This window comes from Drosophila tropicalis, unplaced genomic scaffold (assembly GCF_018151085.1).
Source record: "Drosophila tropicalis isolate 14030-0801.00 unplaced genomic scaffold, ASM1815108v1 contig_593, whole genome shotgun sequence".
Taxonomy (NCBI): Eukaryota; Metazoa; Arthropoda; class Insecta; order Diptera; family Drosophilidae; genus Drosophila; species Drosophila tropicalis.
Genome location: NW_027173070.1, coordinates 14,860,034 through 14,880,590, shown reverse-complemented (window position 1 = coordinate 14,880,590; position 20,557 = coordinate 14,860,034). Strand labels below are relative to the sequence as shown.

At 34.4% G+C, this 20,557-nt stretch overlaps 4 protein-coding genes across 16 annotated transcripts in view; 2 read left to right on the top strand and 2 right to left on the bottom strand.

The window, feature by feature from the left end:
• The window catches only part of kcc (solute carrier family 12 member kcc), a 12,835-nt gene extending 5,934 nt beyond the window's left edge, over positions 1-6,901 (top strand). For 2 of the 10 annotated variants that reach the window (XM_068288858.1, XM_068288860.1), the window contains exons 4-22: positions 60-193; positions 254-336; positions 402-504; positions 571-676; positions 747-876; positions 936-1,054; positions 1,127-1,345; positions 1,411-1,567; positions 1,635-1,894; positions 1,963-2,215; positions 2,280-2,642; positions 2,734-2,926; positions 2,995-3,210; positions 3,269-3,376; positions 3,686-3,739; positions 5,779-5,871; positions 6,246-6,379; positions 6,442-6,581; positions 6,647-6,901. In XM_068288858.1, the coding sequence (XP_068144959.1) occupies positions 60-193; positions 254-336; positions 402-504; positions 571-676; positions 747-876; positions 936-1,054; positions 1,127-1,345; positions 1,411-1,567; positions 1,635-1,894; positions 1,963-2,215; positions 2,280-2,642; positions 2,734-2,926; positions 2,995-3,210; positions 3,269-3,376; positions 3,686-3,739; positions 5,779-5,871; positions 6,246-6,379; positions 6,442-6,581; positions 6,647-6,738 (2,957 nt within the window). In that variant the 3' untranslated portion in view covers positions 6,739-6,901. The remainder of the gene's footprint in view (positions 1-59; positions 194-253; positions 337-401; positions 505-570; positions 677-746; positions 877-935; positions 1,055-1,126; positions 1,346-1,410; positions 1,568-1,634; positions 1,895-1,962; positions 2,216-2,279; positions 2,643-2,733; positions 2,927-2,994; positions 3,211-3,268; positions 3,377-3,685; positions 3,740-5,778; positions 5,872-6,245; positions 6,380-6,441; positions 6,582-6,646) is intronic. The other 8 variants (XM_068288859.1, XM_068288861.1, XM_068288863.1 and 5 more) reach the window with 5 other exon arrangements.
• Positions 1-14,641, bottom strand: part of Nap1 (Nucleosome assembly protein 1) — a 24,567-nt gene extending 9,926 nt beyond the window's left edge. Inside the window, exon 1 of the mRNA XM_068288874.1 lies at positions 14,627-14,641. The gene's annotated coding sequence lies outside the window, so the exon portion shown is untranslated. The remainder of the gene's footprint in view (positions 1-14,626) is intronic.
• LOC137577635 (WD repeat-containing protein 47) lies at positions 8,525-10,473 on the top strand. Its single transcript, XM_068291155.1, has 5 exons — positions 8,525-8,620; positions 8,884-9,041; positions 9,109-9,499; positions 9,567-9,790; positions 10,210-10,473. The coding sequence occupies exons 1-5, from the start codon at positions 8,576-8,578 to the stop codon at positions 10,433-10,435; spliced, it is 1,044 nt and encodes a 347-aa protein (XP_068147256.1). The 5' UTR covers positions 8,525-8,575; the 3' UTR covers positions 10,436-10,473.
• On the bottom strand, positions 10,962-20,557 carry SERCA (ATPase sarcoplasmic/endoplasmic reticulum Ca2+ transporting SERCA). Of its 4 annotated transcripts, none has more exons than XM_068288871.1 (10): positions 20,426-20,556; positions 17,555-17,702; positions 17,447-17,464; positions 17,275-17,357; positions 14,689-16,860; positions 14,511-14,626; positions 14,202-14,438; positions 14,013-14,130; positions 13,772-13,889; positions 10,962-11,244 (listed from the first exon to the last, which is right to left on the bottom strand). In XM_068288871.1, the coding sequence occupies exons 2-10, from the start codon at positions 17,670-17,672 to the stop codon at positions 11,216-11,218; spliced, it is 3,009 nt and encodes a 1,002-aa protein (XP_068144972.1). In that variant the 5' UTR covers positions 17,673-17,702; positions 20,426-20,556; the 3' UTR covers positions 10,962-11,215. The 4 variants fall into 4 exon arrangements, with proteins under 4 accessions (XP_068144972.1, XP_068144973.1, XP_068144970.1 ...); XM_068288872.1 differs by lacking the exon at positions 10,962-11,244 and adding an exon at positions 11,515-11,837 and having other exon boundaries at positions 20,426-20,557; XM_068288869.1 differs by lacking the exon at positions 10,962-11,244 and having other exon boundaries at positions 13,291-13,889; positions 20,426-20,557.

The following is a 20,557-nucleotide window of genomic DNA, read 5'->3' as shown; positions in this document are numbered from 1 at the left end:
AAAAATAATATGAAGAACTTGCTGAAAGCGAATACCTAATTGATTGTTTTTTTCATCAGGCACCCTAATTGGAGTATTCTTGCCATGCATTCAAAATATTTTTGGTGTAATATTGTTCATTCGATTAACATGGGTTGTTGGTACGGCTGGTGCTATTTGTGGATTTCTTATTGTCTTGACCTGCTGCTGTGTGGTAAGTGAAGAGCACGAAAATTTCCATACTATTGTTAATAATTGTCAACTATTCTGCTAGACAATGTTAACTGCCATTTCAATGTCGGCCATCGCAACGAATGGGGTTGTACCCGCAGGAGGGAGTTACTTTATGATATCACGGTATGTTCTGTTTGTCAAACTCATTTAGGAATCTTTATAATCTCTAATCTCTTGAATACTCACAGATCACTTGGACCTGAGTTTGGCGGTGCGGTGGGAATGTTGTTCTATACTGGAACAACACTTGCAGCGGCCATGTACATTGTTGGTGCTGTTGAAATTGTTTTGGTATGTGCAAAAATGATTAAATTGTAATGGATGGAAATGCTTATGACATGTTTGCATTAACTTTAGACATATATGGCACCATGGGCTTCTATCTTTGGAGATTTCACCAAAGATGCAGACGCAATGTATAACAATTTCAGGGTCTATGGCACATTATTGCTCATATTTATGGGTAAGTCGAGTTGATTTTGATTTATGATAATTATTTGTTGTACCTAATCTTGAAACTTTCATTAAAACAGGTTTAATTGTGTTCGTGGGTGTCAAATTTGTCAATAAGTTTGCAACTGTTGCATTGGCCTGTGTAATTCTATCGATAATAGCCGTTTATGTGGGAATTTTCGACAATATCAATGGCAATGAGAAGTTATAGTACGTTTACATTTAGTAACTAAACCAAATAATTTCTACAAAGAGTGTGTTCTTTTCAGCATGTGTGTTCTTGGAAAGAGACTCCTGAAGGATATACCATTGGAAAATTGCACAAAAGATGATTCATTCTTACGTGATATCTACTGCCCCAATAACAAATGCGAAGAGTACTACCTAAGTAATTGAATAACAATCTTATTGTTTGCATAAATTCTTTCTAAAACATATATATTTTTTTTGTAATTTTTAGATAACAATGTGACCAAAGTGAAGGGCATTAAGGGTCTATCCAGTGGCGTATTCTATGACAATATCTTTCCATCATTTTTGGAGAAAGGACAATTTATATCGTATGGCCGAAATTCTGTCGATATTGAAAATGTTGGAGGCCAATCGTATAATCAAATTATGGCCGATATAACAACATCATTTACATTGCTCATTGGCATATTCTTCCCCTCAGTAACGGGTAAGACAATTGTCTTAAAAAGTTTTATTTCAACAAGTATTTTATGGGATTTTTTTGTTATTTAGGCATTATGGCTGGCTCAAATCGTTCGGGAGATCTTGCTGATGCCCAAAAGAGTATACCCATTGGAACAATATGCGCTATTCTGACAACAAGTACGGTTTATCTATCCAGTGTCATGTTTTTTGCTGGCACAGTTGATAATTTGTTGTTGAGAGACAAGTAAGTTTAGGATGATATCAAACAGGAAACAGTCTACAGTTCTTATTTGTTTGGTATGTTCTCTTAGATTTGGTCAGTCGATTGGAGGTAAATTGGTTGTCGCCAATATTGCGTGGCCCAATCAGTGGGTTATATTGATTGGCTCGTTTTTGTCCACTTTGGGAGCTGGACTTCAAAGTTTGACTGGTGCTCCACGACTGCTACAAGCGATTGCCAGGGATGAAATTATTCCATTTTTGGCACCATTTGCCAAATCATCAAGTCGTGGCGAACCAACCAGGGCTCTGCTTCTCACAATTGTCATCTGTCAGTGTGGTATTTTGTTAGGTATGAATTAATTTTCCTTTCAATTCTCTTGTCTATTGGAAATTGTATTTTTCTGTTCTGGTTTCTAGGTAATGTGGATCTGTTGGCGCCTTTGTTGTCCATGTTTTTCCTCATGTGTTACGGTTTTGTCAATTTGGCCTGCGCTGTGCAAACTTTGTTGAGAACGCCAAATTGGAGACCACGTTTCAAATTCTACCATTGGAGTTTATCCTTGCTGGGACTCACACTGTGCATATCAGTAATGATCATGACTTCATGGTACTTTGCCCTTATTGCAATGGGAATGGCCATTATTATCTATAAATATATTGAATACCGAGGGTAAGTTCCAAGTCAAAGCGATCGGAAGAGACAATTGAATTGTTCTGTTTTTCCTTTTTGACAGCGCCGAGAAGGAATGGGGTGATGGCATTCGTGGAATGGCACTTACCGCAGCTAGATACTCACTTTTACGTCTTGAAGAAGGCCCACCGCATACGAAAAATTGGCGTCCGCAAATTTTGGTGCTCTCTAAATTGAATGATAATCTTTTGCCAAAATATCGAAAGATATTCTCGTTTGCAACACAATTGAAAGCTGGCAAAGGGTTGACAATTTGTGTGTCTGTGATAAAGGGTGACCACACAAAGATAACAAATAAAGCTGTCGATGCAAAGAATACTCTACGCAAATATATGACAGATGAGAAGGTAAAAGGATTTTGTGATGTTCTTGTAGCCCAGGAAATTGGGGAAGGTCTGAGCTCAGTGTAAGTATACCTTAACCAAGTAAAGAACAGCATCTGCGCATTCCATAGTCTCTATATCTCTTTCTCTGTCCCGCTCACTCTTTCTGTATAGTATTCAAACAATTGGTTTGGGAGGGATGAAGCCAAATACCGTGATTATTGGTTGGCCCTACAGCTGGAGGCAAGAGGGCCGCAACAGTTGGAAGACATTCATCCAAACAGTACGAACAGTGGCCGCTTGTCACATGGCATTGATGGTGCCAAAGGGCATTAACTTCTATCCAGAATCGAATCATAAAGTAAAAGTGAATTTTTGGGATGGCATTTGAATTATTTTATACACATGTACTCTATCCTTTTACCTCTTATTTAGATTGGTGGCAACATTGATATCTGGTGGATCGTTCACGATGGAGGTTTACTTATGTTGTTGCCCTTCTTATTGAAACAACATCGTACCTGGCGTAATTGCAAGCTACGAATTTTCACAGTTGCTCAAATCGAGGATAACTCGATTCAAATGAAAAAAGATTTGAAGACATTCCTATATCATCTTCGAATTGAAGCTGATGTTGAAGTAGTCGAAATGGTAATTAAATAAAATACTTTTCTTCAAATATTTGGTAGTAACACTAACATTATTACAGAATAACAGCGACATTTCTGCGTATACCTATGAAAGAACCCTCATGATGGAACAGCGCAATCAAATGTTACGAGCATTAGGCTTAAACAAGAAAGAGAACTCCAAAGTGGTAAGTATTTTGGTTCTTTTTGGCATTTGGCATAAGAATTCATCCAAAAAAAGTACATCCCATAAAGGAAAATGACAAAAAACCATATATATAAAGACATTCTGCACATTACAACTTTGATCTTGTTTAATGGTTTATTAGTATAATTTGTATATTTCTTTTTTTTTTTTTGTTGGTATTTATGTATTTATATTTATTTGACCATAAATTCAAACATTCCATACATATTTGCATAAAAAAAAACCAAACAAATTATTGAGATCGAAATTAAAATTTACAAAAAACTTTATATTTATTAAAAATCCAAAGGTTCAGACTATAATGGACTTTAAGGAAACACCCAGTGATAATAAATTGTCTTTGGTAAAGAATCCTATACACAAATTGCAGAATGCAAAAATATATATATGCATATTCAGATATTCACATTATAAATATATTATCTACATATATAGAGCTCTATTTATATGTACATACAATCCCAATATATTTATTCATCAATCAATCAATCAAACGACTTGAATTCACACTTGTGTGCATTTCATTTGATTCATTCGCATAAAATTGCATGTGTACCTATTAGAATGGATCAAGAGGCAGTAAGAAGTTAGACCTTTAGGCACTGATAAGGATACAAACTCACATTTCTATTATGTACGATTCTATGTATACGATTCTCATGATCTTCACCTTCATATTCAGCTCATTGCTCTTCATCTATCCATCAATGTGTCTATCTATCGATGTATCTATCTACATATGTGCGTATGTCTATGTAATGTGTATTCATATTTAATTTCCCTCATCTCATTCATCTTTACCTTTAATATATAATGCAGTGCAATACCAACAAGAACATAAAATAGGAAATATTTTAGTTTCTGCTAAGGTTCTTACAGAAGTTCAATGTTCATTTTAAAATAATCGCTTGATAATGTCGTCGCTTCGATCCAAAGAAACTAAAGTGATTTCACATTCAAGGTTATAATTTTCTAAATATCTTGGTTATTCAAAGATGACTAGAAATTGGTAAATGCATTTACCCAGGAGTGTCACAGAAATGTCCTTTGACAGTTCGTCCGCCATAGCTTGATTAATAGGCATATTATTATACCAAAAGTAGTCAAAGTGTTTGAGATGTTTTAGTAAAATTTTTGTTTGTTTATCTGTTTCTTTGGATGCAAATAGCACATTTGTTGGAATTGGTTTAATCAGATCAAAATCAGTCAAAAATATTATTAAAATAACAGTATATGAATGAACTTTTTTGAGGTTTATGAATTTTACATTAAGAGGAATAGATTTAGATTATTTCAAGGGATTTTCCCATATTCGTAGTTAGCTATTCTGATATTTGTAAGTCTCACAAAATCTGAAATGTATAATAACATCACAAAGAATTTAATATTTATAAGTCTAGTAATATGTCTTCGAAGATTCAATGTAAAAACCTGCATTATATGTACATATCTACAAGCGATCATAATTCACCTGCATAAAATGTGCTCATAGATAGGTCGTTCCAAGAGTTTATTAAATGTCGCTTGTATCTGTTTTTATTAGCAAACAAAGGCTTTGAAGACAATGCGTTTTTATTATACAATTGCCCAATAACACACATTTATTATTACGCCGATTCCAGGCAAATGATTTTGTCTGAAAGCTCTTTAATTAATAGGTTAAATGGTCAAGCAATTTTAATACTTCTTCTCTTCTCTCTTTTGCTGGAAATATTGCTTAAATAAAAAGGCTTTGGGAATGGAAAATGTTATGCTTTAGATTCAGATTGAGATACCTCATTTTGCAAGGATGCTCAGAGTCCTTTAATCTTAGTCGATTGCACTTTATGACCTTTGGAACGACCCAAAAATAATTTTTATGTCTCATTTGGCGTATTTGTTGTATAAGCACGTGAATCTACATACATGTATATGTACATCTATATCTACAATCATTTTTGAATATCAAAAAGACACATAAAACACACGCTAAATTATTTCTAGGTATGCGAAATATATTTTGAATATTTTTTAAACTGTTAAAGAACAAAAATAAAATGCTTGTACTCAGTTTTAAAAATATTCAAAATATTCAGAACTGTTCTCGTTCTCGAATTCGTTTTCAAAATAAATTGATTTCGTTAACAAAAAGATGTTAAAATGAGTTGGAAATGAAAACGATTATTTGTTGATTTTGACTGAATTTATGCGAAATCGAAAATGGGAACACGCCTGAATGGTGAATGATAAATATTTTTGTGTGTTTGTGTAGTGGTTATTAATATTTATATTATATCTAAGTTTTATTTCCCCCCCGTTTCGAATGTTCATTGCTAGTTCAGTGAGTGACCCGAATTGAAAAAGAAAAATCTTGTCTTATATACTTGACGCTAACATTTCCAGGTTCAAACAATTGTAGACCACCATTATGACGTAACAAAAACAGCGTCGAAGGTTCGCTTTGCCGATCCAACCATAGAAGAAATACAAAATCACGTATGTATCCTGATTATACATTTTTTTTGTCTATTATTTTATCTATTTACTTGCGCTCCATATGAAAAAAAAGGAAAAGGATCCAAGTTTTGACAAAAGCACACAAACTTCTGTGTGCCAAGTAATGTAGTTTTGATATTATTGAAATAAGTATTGAATATATTTCAGGAAAAGATCATAAAAGTAAAATTCATCGAATTTGAGTAATTATTCTTTTATTTGATTATTATTTCTCAATGTTGAAATTTGTGTTGAATGTTTATGTTTTTTACACATAATTTATAGTTTTAACCATCAAAAAGGCACAGTACATTATTCAATAAGTCTTAAGTATTTATTAAGCTCTCATTTTAACCAATGAATTCTATTGACAGGATTCTCAAAATGATGAGAAACGTAATTCAATTGACTCAGATGGTCCAGAAAATTTGGATGCACCTGAAAATCTATCTAATAAAGATGAATCGACAGAAAAAGCCGACGATAACATAAAGTCCAGTGTGAAACCGTAAGTACATAAAGATTTGATATTAAAAACGATATATTCATCCTCCTGATATCCTTTTATAGGGACGAGTTCAATGTTCGTCGCATGCACACAGCAATAAAACTAAATGAAGTAATTGTAGAAAAGTCACAGGATGCCCAATTAGTCATCATGAACTTACCAGGGCCACCAAGGGAAGTGAGAGCGGAACGTGAAAGCAATTGTAAGTTGAAGAAAATTGATCATTAAATTAACTTTAATTAACCACATTTTATCATCTTATTTTAGATATGGAATTCTTGGAAGTTTTAACAGAAGGACTTGAAAAAGTATTAATGGTACGAGGAGGAGGCCGTGAAGTTATAACAATTTACTCTTAAGAGCATTAATCGCTCTATTTTATAAGAGTTCGCAACACTAGACAAGTTTAAGAATCAATCAAATTTTTAAATGAAGGTTATTAATTTGTTATATTCAATCATATGTCCAAATATTTTATTTTTACGTAAATAAAATATCAAAAATTGTAACAATAATGAAAAATGTTTTATTAATGTATATACATATATAAAAAGGTTTACGTAAATTGTTATAAAATATGGAACGAAATATGTACTTTCAAGACTTTTTATCTTTTCAACACATCTAGAAATTCAGGTAGATAACCAGTTTGGACATATGTACTTATTTGCAAGAATACACTGACCTACCTACCAAAAAAACATTCGAGCCCGATAGCACGAGGGTCAATACACGCCAATCTTGAGGTTTTCTGCGCAAACGCCGTAAATTAGAGTAGAATTTGTTGGGTATTTAGTCCGGCGACGTGCGAGAGGGCAGTACGGCAACGAAATCAAGATAAGCCAAATAATACCCGTTGAAACATGGGGCTAATATCCGACACGTAAGTCTTGCAACATTATCTATAACAATGATATTAGCCACGCATATTTCTAGATAATAAATTGGAAACAATAAATAAAGTAAGTAATGCGAAATTTGGTACGCTATGCACCAAGCGGAACAAATATTTGAAATTTTTTAAAATGTAGGTACTTACATTAAATTCCTTTTATATGCCGAATAGCAATTACAGACTGTCTCGCTAACTCATATAATAGACCTTCTTTCTTATAGCAAAAAACAGTGCTGGATTAGGCAAATAGCAGGATTAGCAATTGCCAAAAAAAATAAAATATTGTATGAAACCTTAATTTCATGAAGCTCTAATTTTGTTAATTTTTTTAGCATTTCAAAAATTTTTGTATTTATTTTTACGTCATAACAATGTCTTTCAATCCGCATTAAAATCTCGCGAAATAAATTTTTTGCCATTTTTGCAAAAAAATCATAATGTATACATCATAATTTTTTAAAAAAATCAAGTAAAAATTAATTTTTCCGCCTTACCAATTGTTTAATGTCATTTAAAAATATGCTAAATTGCGATTTCATTGATGTTAAACTTTTTAAAATCGTTTAGAAATTGCCTAAAATACAGTCTGAGAGAAATTAGTGGAATCACCAGAAATTATTTAAAAACTATCTTAATTTAAACACCCCAAACTTTGTGAAATTTTTCCAAATATTTTAAAATTTGCTAAACTGAGAATAATTTGAAATATTCCATTTAGAATTTTAGGAATTGATTAGAAATTGGCAAAAAATACAGTCTGTAAAAAAATATTTTAATACATTTTTTATAAGTCTTACGTTGGAAAGTGATCTTCTAATTTGGATTATGACCTAGAAGGCTAATATTTTTTTTTTTTTTTATTTATCTATAACTGTAATAACTTGCTATCATATAATATGGTCCCTCAGACTAGTTCACACATTTTGACGAGAATTACATATATGTAGCAATATTTTGTTATTCTACAGAACTTATCTTATCTACATGTTTTTTCAAAATCGTACCATTAGGTCAAAGATACTTGAATTAGTCGAGTATTTAGAGTTGTTGTTTTGATAATTTATGGCACTTCAAATAAAACCAAACAAAACAACACAAATATTCAGATATTCAAGTATCTCATAGTTAGTTGTCACGGTGATGATTTCTCTCAAATTGTTTTAGGCAAACTGTTGCAGGTTGTATGGGTTATTACCACAAGTCGCTTAGCTCGTTGTTTGGTTGACCAAGTTGTTTTGTTAGCGTTTTCTCTGGTTTATTTACATAGATTCTAAAATCCATTTGTTGTTTGTTCAAAATAAATGTCCTTAATGAATACCGAAGTCAAGGACGTAGAAATAAGACAGGTAAAACATACAATACCGGGAAAGGCAGCTGAACCAAATGGCAGGTCAACAAAATGTGTGTTTATCGGTACACGCAAGCATTTTTTCCTTCTTGTTGGTGTAATTTTGTAAAAGGGCATAATAATAATAATTGACTTTCAAAACAGAAAACACATTTGTCAAACGGTTGACTATTTACTAGTGTTAGGGATACATACGATTGATTTTAGGTCATACCTGAATGAATGAATTCTTTTGAAATTTCTCTTTTTTTTTGTCTCTAGGGTGACGTAGAACGTCCACAATTCGAAGCTGTTACTACATTATGCGACTCGCAAGCGATTCGTAGTGTAGATTTTCATCCGGATGGCAAACTCTATGCTGTTGGATCGAATTCTAAGACATTTCGAATTTGTCAATATCCACAGATTTCAAAAATAAGGTTAGTGATTGCTTTGACAACAAATGGAAACCGGTGTGAAAACAAAAATACTATCTAAACTCTCCAGGCAAGGTGCACATCCTCCAGCAGTGCTATGCAAGCGAACCAAACATCATCGAGGCTCTATATACTGCACGTGTTGGTCATCGGATGGTGAACTAATTGCCACAGGCTCCAATGATAAGACCATAAAATATATGAGATTCAACAATGACATCGATCAATTGGTGGGCCACGAAGTGGAGCTCAATATGCACGATGGCACAGTGCGTGATATGTGTTTTCTGGATGATTCTTCAACCAAATCGCGTTTGTTAGTTAGCGGCGGAGCTGGTAATTGTAAAATCTATATTACGGACTGTGTGACAGGAACACCATTTCAGGCATTTAGTGGCCACAGTGGTCATATATTATCGCTCTACAGTTGGACAAATGCCATGTTTGTGTCTGGTTCACAGGTAAACCATTTAAACCCAAGGACTTTTTATAGATGAATCTAAATTTTGGTATTCTTTTGTTTCGCAGGACAAAACAATACGCTTTTGGGATCTAAGAGTTAATGTTTCGGTCAACACTTTGGACCATGATTGCCGGGACAGTGCTATTAAAAGCTCATCAGTAACTGCGGTCTGTGTAGATCCAACAGGTCGATTACTCATTTCAGGACATGCAGATAGTTCGTGCATGCTTTTCGATATTCGTGGTAACAGGCCCATACAACGTTTTTATCCCCACAATGCCGAAATAAGGTAATTACAAATAATTATGTTTCATTCTCCATCTATTTTACCTAAAACGTGACCAAGTAAGGACAGAATTTCTGTTCGGAAATTTAGATGGGTATCTGTCTGTTTCTATGCAAACTAATCTCTCAGTTTTTGAGCTATTTTAACTAAACTTGGTATCCACTTTTCTTATTGTTGTATGCTACACATTTGTTGAAATTAGCCAGATTTGGCCACTATAACTTGTTATTAAGTTGACCGAAAAATGTCAAACTACCATCATTATGTTAAATGACATAGTATAAATTGAGATCTTCAGTACCCAATGTTTCCACTTTTAATTATAAAGTATTGAAATATTTGAATTTTACTTCATTTATAAGTTTGATGGTTTAGAGTTTAAAATTATTTAAAATTATTTCTCTTTCTTTTTACTATTACAGATGCGTGCGATTTTCTCCATCCGCTTATTATATGCTTACTTGTAGCTATGATAATACCATCAAATTAACAGATCTCCAAGGAGATCTTGCTCACACATTATCATCTGTCGTAGTGGCTGAACATAAGGACAAAGCGATCACAATTCGATGGCATCCAACTGATTTTTCTTTTGTATCAACCTCAGCAGATAAAACTGCCACATTGTGGGCATTACCTTCATCTTAATCATTACTCGACTCATATGCATACCTATTTATATACCAATATACCTACCTATAATACTGATAAATGATAATAAATTGATTAGACTGACCTAATTATTTGTGAAATGGAAATACAAAGAAATTGCAAAAAAATAACAAAGCATTAATTAAATCAGAATTGAATTTCTTTATGGTATTTGCCTCTGTCTGTTAATGTGGATATGCTTTCTATCAGGATAATATTTCTCTCTGAATATTTCAATGTTGAATAAGGAAAACTTAAAACTTCCCCTTGCATACAAACTCTTACTTATAAAACATATAAGGAAAAGTCAAATACCTATTCACTACTTTTTCCTTACTTTAATGACACAACCAGCTCATGATGTCATGTTTCAGTCAAGGTAAAGTCTGAAATATGGCACAGATCTCAAATGGGACTTTTTGAAATGAAACAATCAATTTAATTATTTAGTACTTACTCAATAACATTCGCCTTAGTCCTTAAAGGCAATTGTGAGACGATATTTGTAATGGTAAATATTGAATTTCTTGTAGTTGGTATATATTGTATTTATTTAATTCGATCTTACTAAACCCACAGTTCAAAATGTTATCCATTAATAGTTTACTTTTTAAAGCAAATAATAATTTAGTTTATGTCAGATTTAAAATTGCAGTTGCAAAATAACGGGGCTGGCTGAGCGATTAATACACGAATGATAAAGGGTAGAAAAATCTGTCATCCTTCACATTCATTTCCACATATAGTACGTAACGGTTGTATTTATTGGGGCAACCTTTACCACTTGTCGACGACGACGTCAGGAACTATAGACACACACACACATAGAATTATATATTAGATATTTTAATTACTTGATGATGGGTAACCAAAACTAAGATATAACTAAGGCAAACGGGATGAGGCATCTGAATAAGGATTGATTAGGCAGCTCCAGTTAGATCGTTTATCAGGGAGATCGGTTTTTGGTGATCATCGTAACAATATATATATATATATATTCTCTATATAGATGTGGGTATAAAATTTGCAGGTTGCATTACATGATGATGGATGGAATAAAGATACAAGGATCATTTCGGATTTCTTGGTTTTTTTTTTATTATTATTATTGTTTCGTTTTTCATGATGTTTTTTTTCAGATCTCTTACATGCTGAATTTCAATTCTTTCTTTATTCGTTTATGCATTTTAAATGTCATATAATGTAAATAGACCATAATGTACAGCTACGGGATAGTTGTTTTTTGTTTGATTTGTTTGCATTCACATTGGATTCGGCACGCTTTTACGACATTTTAATGTAATAACTGCACGCACTTTTCTAAAGCAGGGATGGATTCAATTTGTGTTATGGTAAATTAATCGGGTGGCATCCAATTAATGAAATCTGGGATTTACTGTATAAGAATAAAACAATAATTTGTTGATCAGATATGTTGGTAAGTTCATAATGGCGAGGAGGTAAGATTGAGAGAGAGAAAGAGAAATCCAGTGGCCGTCAGTTTATAGCTGGATCAAGGAACGCAACGTGCAAAATTCAAAAACGCAGCGCAAAAAAACGACAAGCTAATTAGAAATACATTTTTGTATAATTGGTAAGTGCCCGCCCCCCGTTGGTGGGTTCCGTGGGTGTTTTCTTTTTTTTTTTTTTTTTTTTGCAGAGCACGTTTTTTTAGTTTTGCATAATTTATTTAGAGTAATTAATGTTAGTTTTTTTGTATGTAATTTACTTTTCATTATGTTTTTTTTTTTTTTTTTTTTTTTTTTAATCAATTCACAGCGTCTCTAATTGTATAACAAAGTACATAATGTATATTTTTTTAATCATTAAAATATCTATTTTCTTAAAATGCTCAAAGGTTTTACTTAATGTTTTAGAACTGAGAGTGATAATAAATTACAAAAAAAAAAAAAACAAATAGTATTCAATGCCGAATTTATATAAAATTTCCGCAGCCCTCCACACTTTAAAATAGGATTGCAAAATTGTCGCATTTGCATTGCGGATTGAAAATTTAATTGAAGACTAAACAGAAAAACGAAAATAGATCAAAAACTTTTGTGTTATCTCTAAGGCGCCTATTGATTGCAAATTGATTATACAATTTCCTTGAATATAATTTCTTACAACTATGGAATGGATAACCAATTGATCGATCTGAAGTACATATATATAAACGTATGCATGTATGTATGTATGTCTAGTCAATTCTATTCAAACCACGTACATACACAGACACTCTTGCCTTAAAAAGGGCAGCAAACTATAAGTCAAATTTATACCAGTCGTTCGAAAATGTTTAATAGGAGAATTTTTATATACATTCTATAGAGATATTGTTGATTGTATTTGGATTTTATATTTCAAAAGTCGGTGAGTGAGTATTTCAAACAAATAACTAATGGAAATTCTCAAAAAATTTGTTCAATTCGTTTTGTACAGATTAATCGAGGTAGCGGACTGAAGAGAAAAAAAGGAAAAACAAAGACTGAAAACTTTTGGTAAAAATCTATTGATGCCCTTTGATGCTTAATTGGTTATTTTCTGACCAGAAATTTGAACTAACTTTTGAAACCCCTAAATCTATATATAGATATTTTTTTTTTGCCAGAAGAGAACGAACACACAATTTTGATGCAAAAAGCATCACTGATATTGAGTTTCAATAGGAATTAGTTACTCATTTCTAGCACATAACGATTTCTTGTTGTTGTTGTTTCTGACGACTCTGATTAATCATATGCTTATAAAACGTAAAACGAAACGAATTTAAATATATATATGTATATACCGATGACGGGTACTCTCTCTGTCTTATGTAACTACTGCATTGTATGTACAAAAAGCCATTTCGCTATATGTATGTATGTATTAAATAAATCATATACAAACACGAATCGTTAGTTAGTTCATAAGGTATTGATCGTTTTTAGCATTGGTTTTCTTCTAAGCCAAGACCAAGAAGTTGGAGGGGTAGTAAGTCGGTTTGTTCCGTATTCGATATATCACTCAGTCAGCCTTGTGATACATGCGAATTCCGGAATCCAGAGTTAAGTCCGGGAACAAAAATGTTTTTTTTTTGGGTTAAAGTAATTATGTTAGAGATATACATATATATATATATAAAAGTATATATATATATAAGTATGTATATAATTTTGTTTTTGTTGTTTCTGTTTATATTTAGTAACACTTTATACTAGTAATTAGAATAATAAAGTTGGGCTTAATGATTATAATTATGTTCTTAAAGCATCATAGCGTACAGCAGGCCAAAGAAGACAGCCCACATTAACACAATCCCATGCATTTTATATATAGGACTCTCACCATCTGCGATTTTTCTAGCAACAAACTTCAATGTTTCATCTAATAAAACTACAGGAATTGAGAATTTCATCACAGTTATCCATTCCTCTGCAGACAACGGTGTCACTTGGAAGACGGTCTAAACAAAAAAAATAGAAAAAAAGATACAAACACGCAGAACAGAGAAAGAGAATTTAGTTTAAATGAATTGAAAGAGTTTTGGGGTTTAATAATAATTAAGTTGCCAGTAATTAGTACTTACAGAGAGGACATCCACATAAAGAATAACAAAGTGAAGAGTGAAGGAAAGTGCCATTGAACCAATCAACCACAAGTTGCACCATGGAGGCATTGTAATCAGGGACTGATTCTCAGACAAGCTATAGACAAAAAGATAAAAGGGATATATATTTTTCGATTCACATCTGTCGTGCGACAATTGACCATTTACCTGTTCATTGCGTTCAACATCTCAATTGTGACAAGAACGGAAAGAGCCATGGTCATCGCATGTGGATCACTGAAGATTTTGCAATCGACACCCTTGAACTCGTCGCCACCGCCCAAGCAGGACAGATGGTGAGTCAACTGCCAGTAGGTTAGATTGGGACCCTCTGCAGAGAAGACGAACCACCATGCAGCAGCGCCAACTGTGGCGGCACCAACATAGAAGCCAATAGCCATGTAACTACATATATTAGAAAAAAAAATCTTGTTGAAAGCATGTTCTTTTTTTTGTGTGCACTGTGTTTCTTCTAACCGGAAGAATAGCCATCCGGAAATGAGACCCTCATCGGCCTTGCGTGGGGGTTTCTCCATGATATCCAAATCAGGTGGATTGAAACCAAGAGCTGTGGCTGGTAGACCATCAGTAACCTTCACAAAAAAAAATATTAATCTCTGATATATATGACTATTTTTTTTTTTTGGCTTCTTACCAAGTTGACCCACAAGAGCTGGACTGGAATCAAAGCTTCGGGCAGACCAAGAGCAGCAGTCAAGAAAATAGACACAACCTCACCAATGTTGGAGGAAATGAGGTAACGGATAAACTGTTTCATGTTGTTATAAATAGCGCGACCTTCTTCAACGGCAGACACAATGGAGGAGAAGTTATCATCAGCCAAGACCATTTCGGCGGCAGATTTGGCCACAGCGGTACCAGAGCCCATAGCAATACCAATTTCAGCCTTCTTCAAGGCAGGGGCATCGTTGACACCATCACCAGTCATGGCAGAGATTTCGTTCATGCCCTGCAAGAACTCAACAATCTTCGATTTGTGCTGTGGTTCCACACGGGAGAATAGACGAGAGCGGGCCACGGCAGCCTTCTGTTCAGCTGGGGACAAGTCATCGAATTCGCGACCAGAATAGGACTTGCCAGTGGTATCTTCATCTTCAGTGAACACACCAATACGACGGCAAATAGCTTCAGCGGTAGCCTTGTTATCACCAGTGATCACAATGACACGAATACCAGCGGCACGGCAACGAACAATGGAGTCGAAGACTTCCTTACGTGGGGGATCCAACATACCGACAACACCGACGAAAGTTAGGTTGACTTCATACTGGTAGAATTTGGTGGAATCTCCCAGATCCATTTCATCGGGCTTCATTGGGCTATCGGCAACGGCCAAAGCGAGGCAACGGAGAGTATCGCGTCCAGTACCGTATTGACCAGTCAGGCTCAAGATCTTAGCCTTAAGAGCCGAAGTCAATGGTACCTTGCTAGTGCCAACGCGGGCGTGTGTGCAACGTTCCAAGACACCTTCAGGGGCGCCCTTAACGAACAGTTTGGGACCAGTGCCCAGACGGGAAGCCTTCAATGGTGTGCAGTAAGAGGACATAGATTTACGATCGCGGGAGAATTCCAGAGTGAATTCCTTCTTCCATTTGGTTTCAATTTCAGCACGAGCGCAAATAGCAGCAGAGCGGCGATCCAAACCAGCTTTGTTAACATTGAAGGAGTTCAGTTTCTCGGCCAACACAATGAGGGCAGTCTCGGTGGCTTCACCGACCTTCTCAAAGGCCTGTTTGAATTCATTGTAATCAATGGCAGAGTCGTTGCACATGATGCAAATGGTGGACAGTTCCTGCAGTGTATCGTAATCGCTAGCCTTTGCACGTTGGCCGCCCAAGAAGAGCTCACCGATGGGTTCGTATGTGGAGCCAGTCAGCTCGAATTCAAGGAAGCTGCTGTCATTGCCCTCAATTTTGTCGAAGATGAACATGCGTGAGACGGACATCTGATTAGTGGTGAGTGTGCCGGTTTTATCAGAGCAGATAACTGAGGTGCAGCCCAAGGTCTCAACGGAAGGTAGGGAGCGCACAATGGCGTTCTTCTTGGCCATACGGCGAGTACCCAAAGCCAAACAGGTGGTAATGACAGCAGGAAGACCCTCAGGAATGGCAGCGACAGCCAGAGCAACAGCAATCTTGAAGTAGTAGATGGCACCCTTAATCCAGGAACCACCGTGGGCGGGATCGTTGAAGTGTCCAATGTTGATAGCCCAGACAGCAACGCAAATGATCGAGATAACCTTCGACAATTGCTCACCGAACTCGTCCAGTTTCTGTTGCAATGGGGTCTTGATCTCTTCAGTCTCAGACATTTCAGTACGGATCTTGCCAATGGCAGTGGAGAGACCAGTGCCAATTACAACACCACGAGCCTTGCCAGCGGCTACATTGGTACCGGAGAACAAGATGTTCTTCTTATCCTGATTGACGGCACGTGGATCGGGAATGGCATCGGTGTGCTTGATGACAGAGACCGATTCACCAGTAAGAATGGACTGATCGATTCTGAGTGTTGTCGAGTAGATGTGAGTGATGCGAATATCGGCGGGGATTTTGTCACCAACAGAGACCTCAACCAGATCACCGGGGACAATCTCTTTCGCTCTGATCTTCTGGATGCCAGACTTGTCCTGACGGACAACCTTACCCATTTCAGGCTCATATTCCTTCAGAGCCTCAATGGCTGATTCAGCATTCCTTTCTTGCCATACACCGACTACCGCATTTGCTATCAGAATAAGTAAAATTACTAAGGGTTCTACAAATGCAGTGAACGTGTCTTCGTGCTCTTCAAACAGGGCTAAAACCTTTAAAAAGAGAAATAAGAACAAAATTTTTATCCTCATGTTACTAAAAGCTCATTTTTTCACCTGTTCTAAATCCCGCATCCTTTTTAAATATAAAGCGAAATTTTTAATTTTTTGTTTACCAAAGTTGTGATAGTTTTAAAAATTGGAAATCTTAATCAAATAATAATTAAAAAAGTAGAAAGTATTACTTTTGTGTTATAGCCAAGTTCACAAACGTAAAAGAGAATTCATTTAGAAATAAATCAGCTGTTGGTAACAAAAAAAACTTTCGCATATGGAAATTACGAATTACGACATAACTTTCCATTTTCAATTTATTTATATCTACTTTTTCTTCTTTCGCTGATGCGGGGTTTTCTGGGACAGGGGACTTTCAAAAAAAAAAAAAAAAAAAAAAAAAAAAAAACTTACGAATGAAATGATGGCGGCCAAAAGCAAAATCTTCACCAGAAGATCGTCGAACTGCTCTAAGACTAGCTGCCAAATACTCTTTCCTATATAAAAAAAAAACACGATGGAGACAAAGAGATAGCAAAATAAGTGGGTCATCTAATTTGCACAATTTATAGATTAGATTTCGTACCTTCTTCAGTTGGCAATTCTGTAAATAAATTAAAGGGAAAGAACAAAAGAAAACAAAACATTAATATCAATTTCATAAGAGAACATAAATTTTTCATGTACTACATACCATTTGGTCCATATTTTTTCTGGTTTGATTTGATCTGGTCAAGGGTGAGACCGCGCTCAGGGTCTGTGCCAAAGAAGTTTAGCGCTTGATCGACGGTTTTCGAGTGACCGTCTTCCATCTTGAGTTGTTATCCTCTGCGTTCAGTGGCCTATACCAATTGGAAACAATGGAGCAATAAAACAAAAAAATATTTTCTATATTTCAATAGTTTCAATCGATAGAGAGACATACTAATAATAAAGTGTGTGTTGACTTGAATAACAAATGTTAAATGTTTTGTGTTCTTTACATATATAAATTGGAATACGTAAATAGTATGTGTGAGAGTTTCAAACGCGTCATTATAATATGCATACACACATATGTACATACAAATGTTCATAGGTATGTACTTATGTAGAATGTGCATTTGTGCAAATACATACAACTGTACATAAGTATCTTTCACAGAGAGAGAGAGAAAAAAAATTAAGGCTTAGACGAAAAATGTGCATAATCGTAGTTAGAGATACGTGTAAATGTATTTCGTGATGATTGTGCACTTTTCGTAAGACACTTTTCGCCAATTCGTTGGGGGGGAACACAATTTCTACTAACTTAGCCTGTCCTCGCTCGCGAACGTCGCTGTCGTCGTCTCGACTTATGAGATTCACACACGTGTCACTTTGTACAACCGTGGCGGCGGCAGTGATTTGCGAATAAAACGCAATTTATTTTTTATAAATTTAGATGTATCAATTTAGAATTCTCCGTAATTTATTCAAAACAAAGAACGCACTGCGTGTTAAGTACTTAAGTTTTTATATATATGTGTTTTCAGCCATGGCGCATTTTTCTTTTCTTTTCTAAATGTGTGTGCTCTGATAATATTGCACTAAGTCTCAAGCCGTCAATTACTGAAAAAAGCAACGCCGTGTCTGTTAGGGTTGCCACCACCAAAAAAATATTCGATTGTCTTAATGCCGGGTTTTAGTGTGCGAAGAATAATAATATTAGATATATAATAGATAAAATTATTTCTGAATTACAGTTTTCGTATATTAATGAGAAGTTTAAAAGACGCTAAGGTCTTTCTGATACTGGATAGAAACTGACAAGCGTTCTGTTAGTTAATCGCAACAGCTGACAGCTGTTGCTTTTTTATTTGGAACTGGTGCGACCAATGTATCTGGAACTAGAATCATTTTTGATAAAAGTAACGGTCGTTTGATAAGACCCGTTCTAATTTAAATTTTGAATAAGCATTATTAAATATAGAAGATAGAGAATTCATGTTGATAAAGTGTATTTTTAAACGTACATTTCTCATCTCTGTGTTGTTATAGCTTAAAATGAGATCTGAAATCACAATGGTATTTTTCGGGGACATTTAATTTAAATAATTTTTCTCAAAGTTACAAAAACAAAAAGTTTTTCTTTTAGACCATACATATATGTATGTATGTGCAAAAACGAGCCCTGAATTTTCAATATTTATTTATGGATACATATGTATATACATAAATACATATGTATATACGAGTATAACACACACACACACACACAAATAAATTGAAAAGTTTGTGTGTGTTTGCATTATGGAGGCAAAAAGATCTGGTCTGCCCGAGATCAGCTAAAAATAGACCACCTAGCTGCCAGAAATACAAGATAACGCTTGGACACATATACATACATTTAGAAAAATCTATATACTTTAGCCTGTATCTGTGTATATATCAATGTGATTGAAGAACATACAGAAAAAACATTTTGTGCGGAAGTACATTAAATTGAATAAAAGTGTCCTTAATATCCTTGACAGGGCAAAATGTACCGTTATTGTATATATATATGTATGTCCTATTCTTCTGTGATCGAGGGTATGGTCTTCATTGTGATCAAGGACACTGTCGTTTATAGTATACATACTATAAAAAAAAAACAGAATTCAATAGCAACAATCAGAAAAAAAAGAAAAAGGTTACGAGTAAAACTAAAAAAAAAAAAAAAAATTTAATTTCTGAGCTTATGTAAATCACAATTTGTTGGTAAATACAAAATAAGAGGCAACATTTTTCGCGTTTTCAACTACACAGCGTATTTTACACATATTATATACATAGACAGATTCCTGGCATACATATACATATGTATGTACATGTATAGGTCTATATTATATATGTATTACACAAATATTCCGCAATCAACATTGTTCCTTTAGCTTGCAATATATATTTTTACAGGTACAAAAGTTGCATAACAAATTTCTCTAGCACAGTTCAAATGGATGGGAATGTTTCTATGTGTGGGGTATGCATGTGTTTGTATATGTATGATTGTATGTGCATGTGTGTGAAAACTTTACAGCAGTTTGCTTTTGGTACGTGTGCGTGTGAACATGCATTTGTATGAGTGACATTCAAAATTTTTCGAAATGACATCTGAGGTCGAGGTTGTTTCACTGGTTTTCTTTTTCTCTCCTTTTCCTTTTGGTTTTTTCAGGTTATCTTTTTTTTTTTTTTGAAAGATGAGTGAGGTATTTGGTCATGGAATATATTTTGTAACTGGTGAGATCAAATTTACGGATTTATTAACTACAACTTTTGAAAACACTTTCGAAACACCAAACTTCTTGGAATATATATGTAATTATGTATATGTACATATGCTTTATGCATTTTTTTCAATTATAAATTTTTATAAGTACTTTCAGGAGCGCGCGGTACTTGTTTTTTTTTTTTAAATATTATTTTTGTATTTTTATTTTTCAGTTTTTGGCAATTTTTTTTGTGGGTAATAAAATCTTGAATTTGGTTTTTATTTGGAATGGATTTGGGTGTAAAAAAACACTAGATTTGATTGGAATTGTTGCAATAAATCAACAAAACTTACAATTATTATTTCTAATAAAAATTCCGTTATTATATAATAATTTTTTTGTTTTTTAGTCAAAAAAGACCAAGAGCTAACACAAAGATCGCGCTATTATAACGATCAACGGCAACTGAAAGCAAGGAGAACGCT

Bases quoted from the DNA above. Each gene is read 5' to 3' on its own strand.
- SERCA (XM_068288869.1), bottom strand. From the start codon at position 17,672: ATGGAAGACGGTCACTCGAAAACCGTCGATCAAGCGCTAAACTTCTTT. The intron at 16,861-17,274 runs GTAAGTTTTTTT...CTCTTTTTAAAG, and splicing joins TGGCCGCCATCATTTCATTC to GTTTTAGCCCTGTTTGAAGA. The intron at 14,439-14,510 runs GTTAGAAGAAAC...TAATATATGTAG, and splicing joins TCCGGATGGCTATTCTTCCG to TTACATGGCTATTGGCTTCT.
- LOC137577635 (XM_068291155.1), top strand. From the start codon at position 8,576: ATGTCCTTAATGAATACCGAAGTCAAGGACGTAGAAATAAGACAG. The intron at 8,621-8,883 runs GTAAAACATACA...TTTTGTCTCTAG, and splicing joins AGGACGTAGAAATAAGACAG to GGTGACGTAGAACGTCCACA. The intron at 9,042-9,108 runs GTTAGTGATTGC...TAAACTCTCCAG, and splicing joins CCACAGATTTCAAAAATAAG to GCAAGGTGCACATCCTCCAG.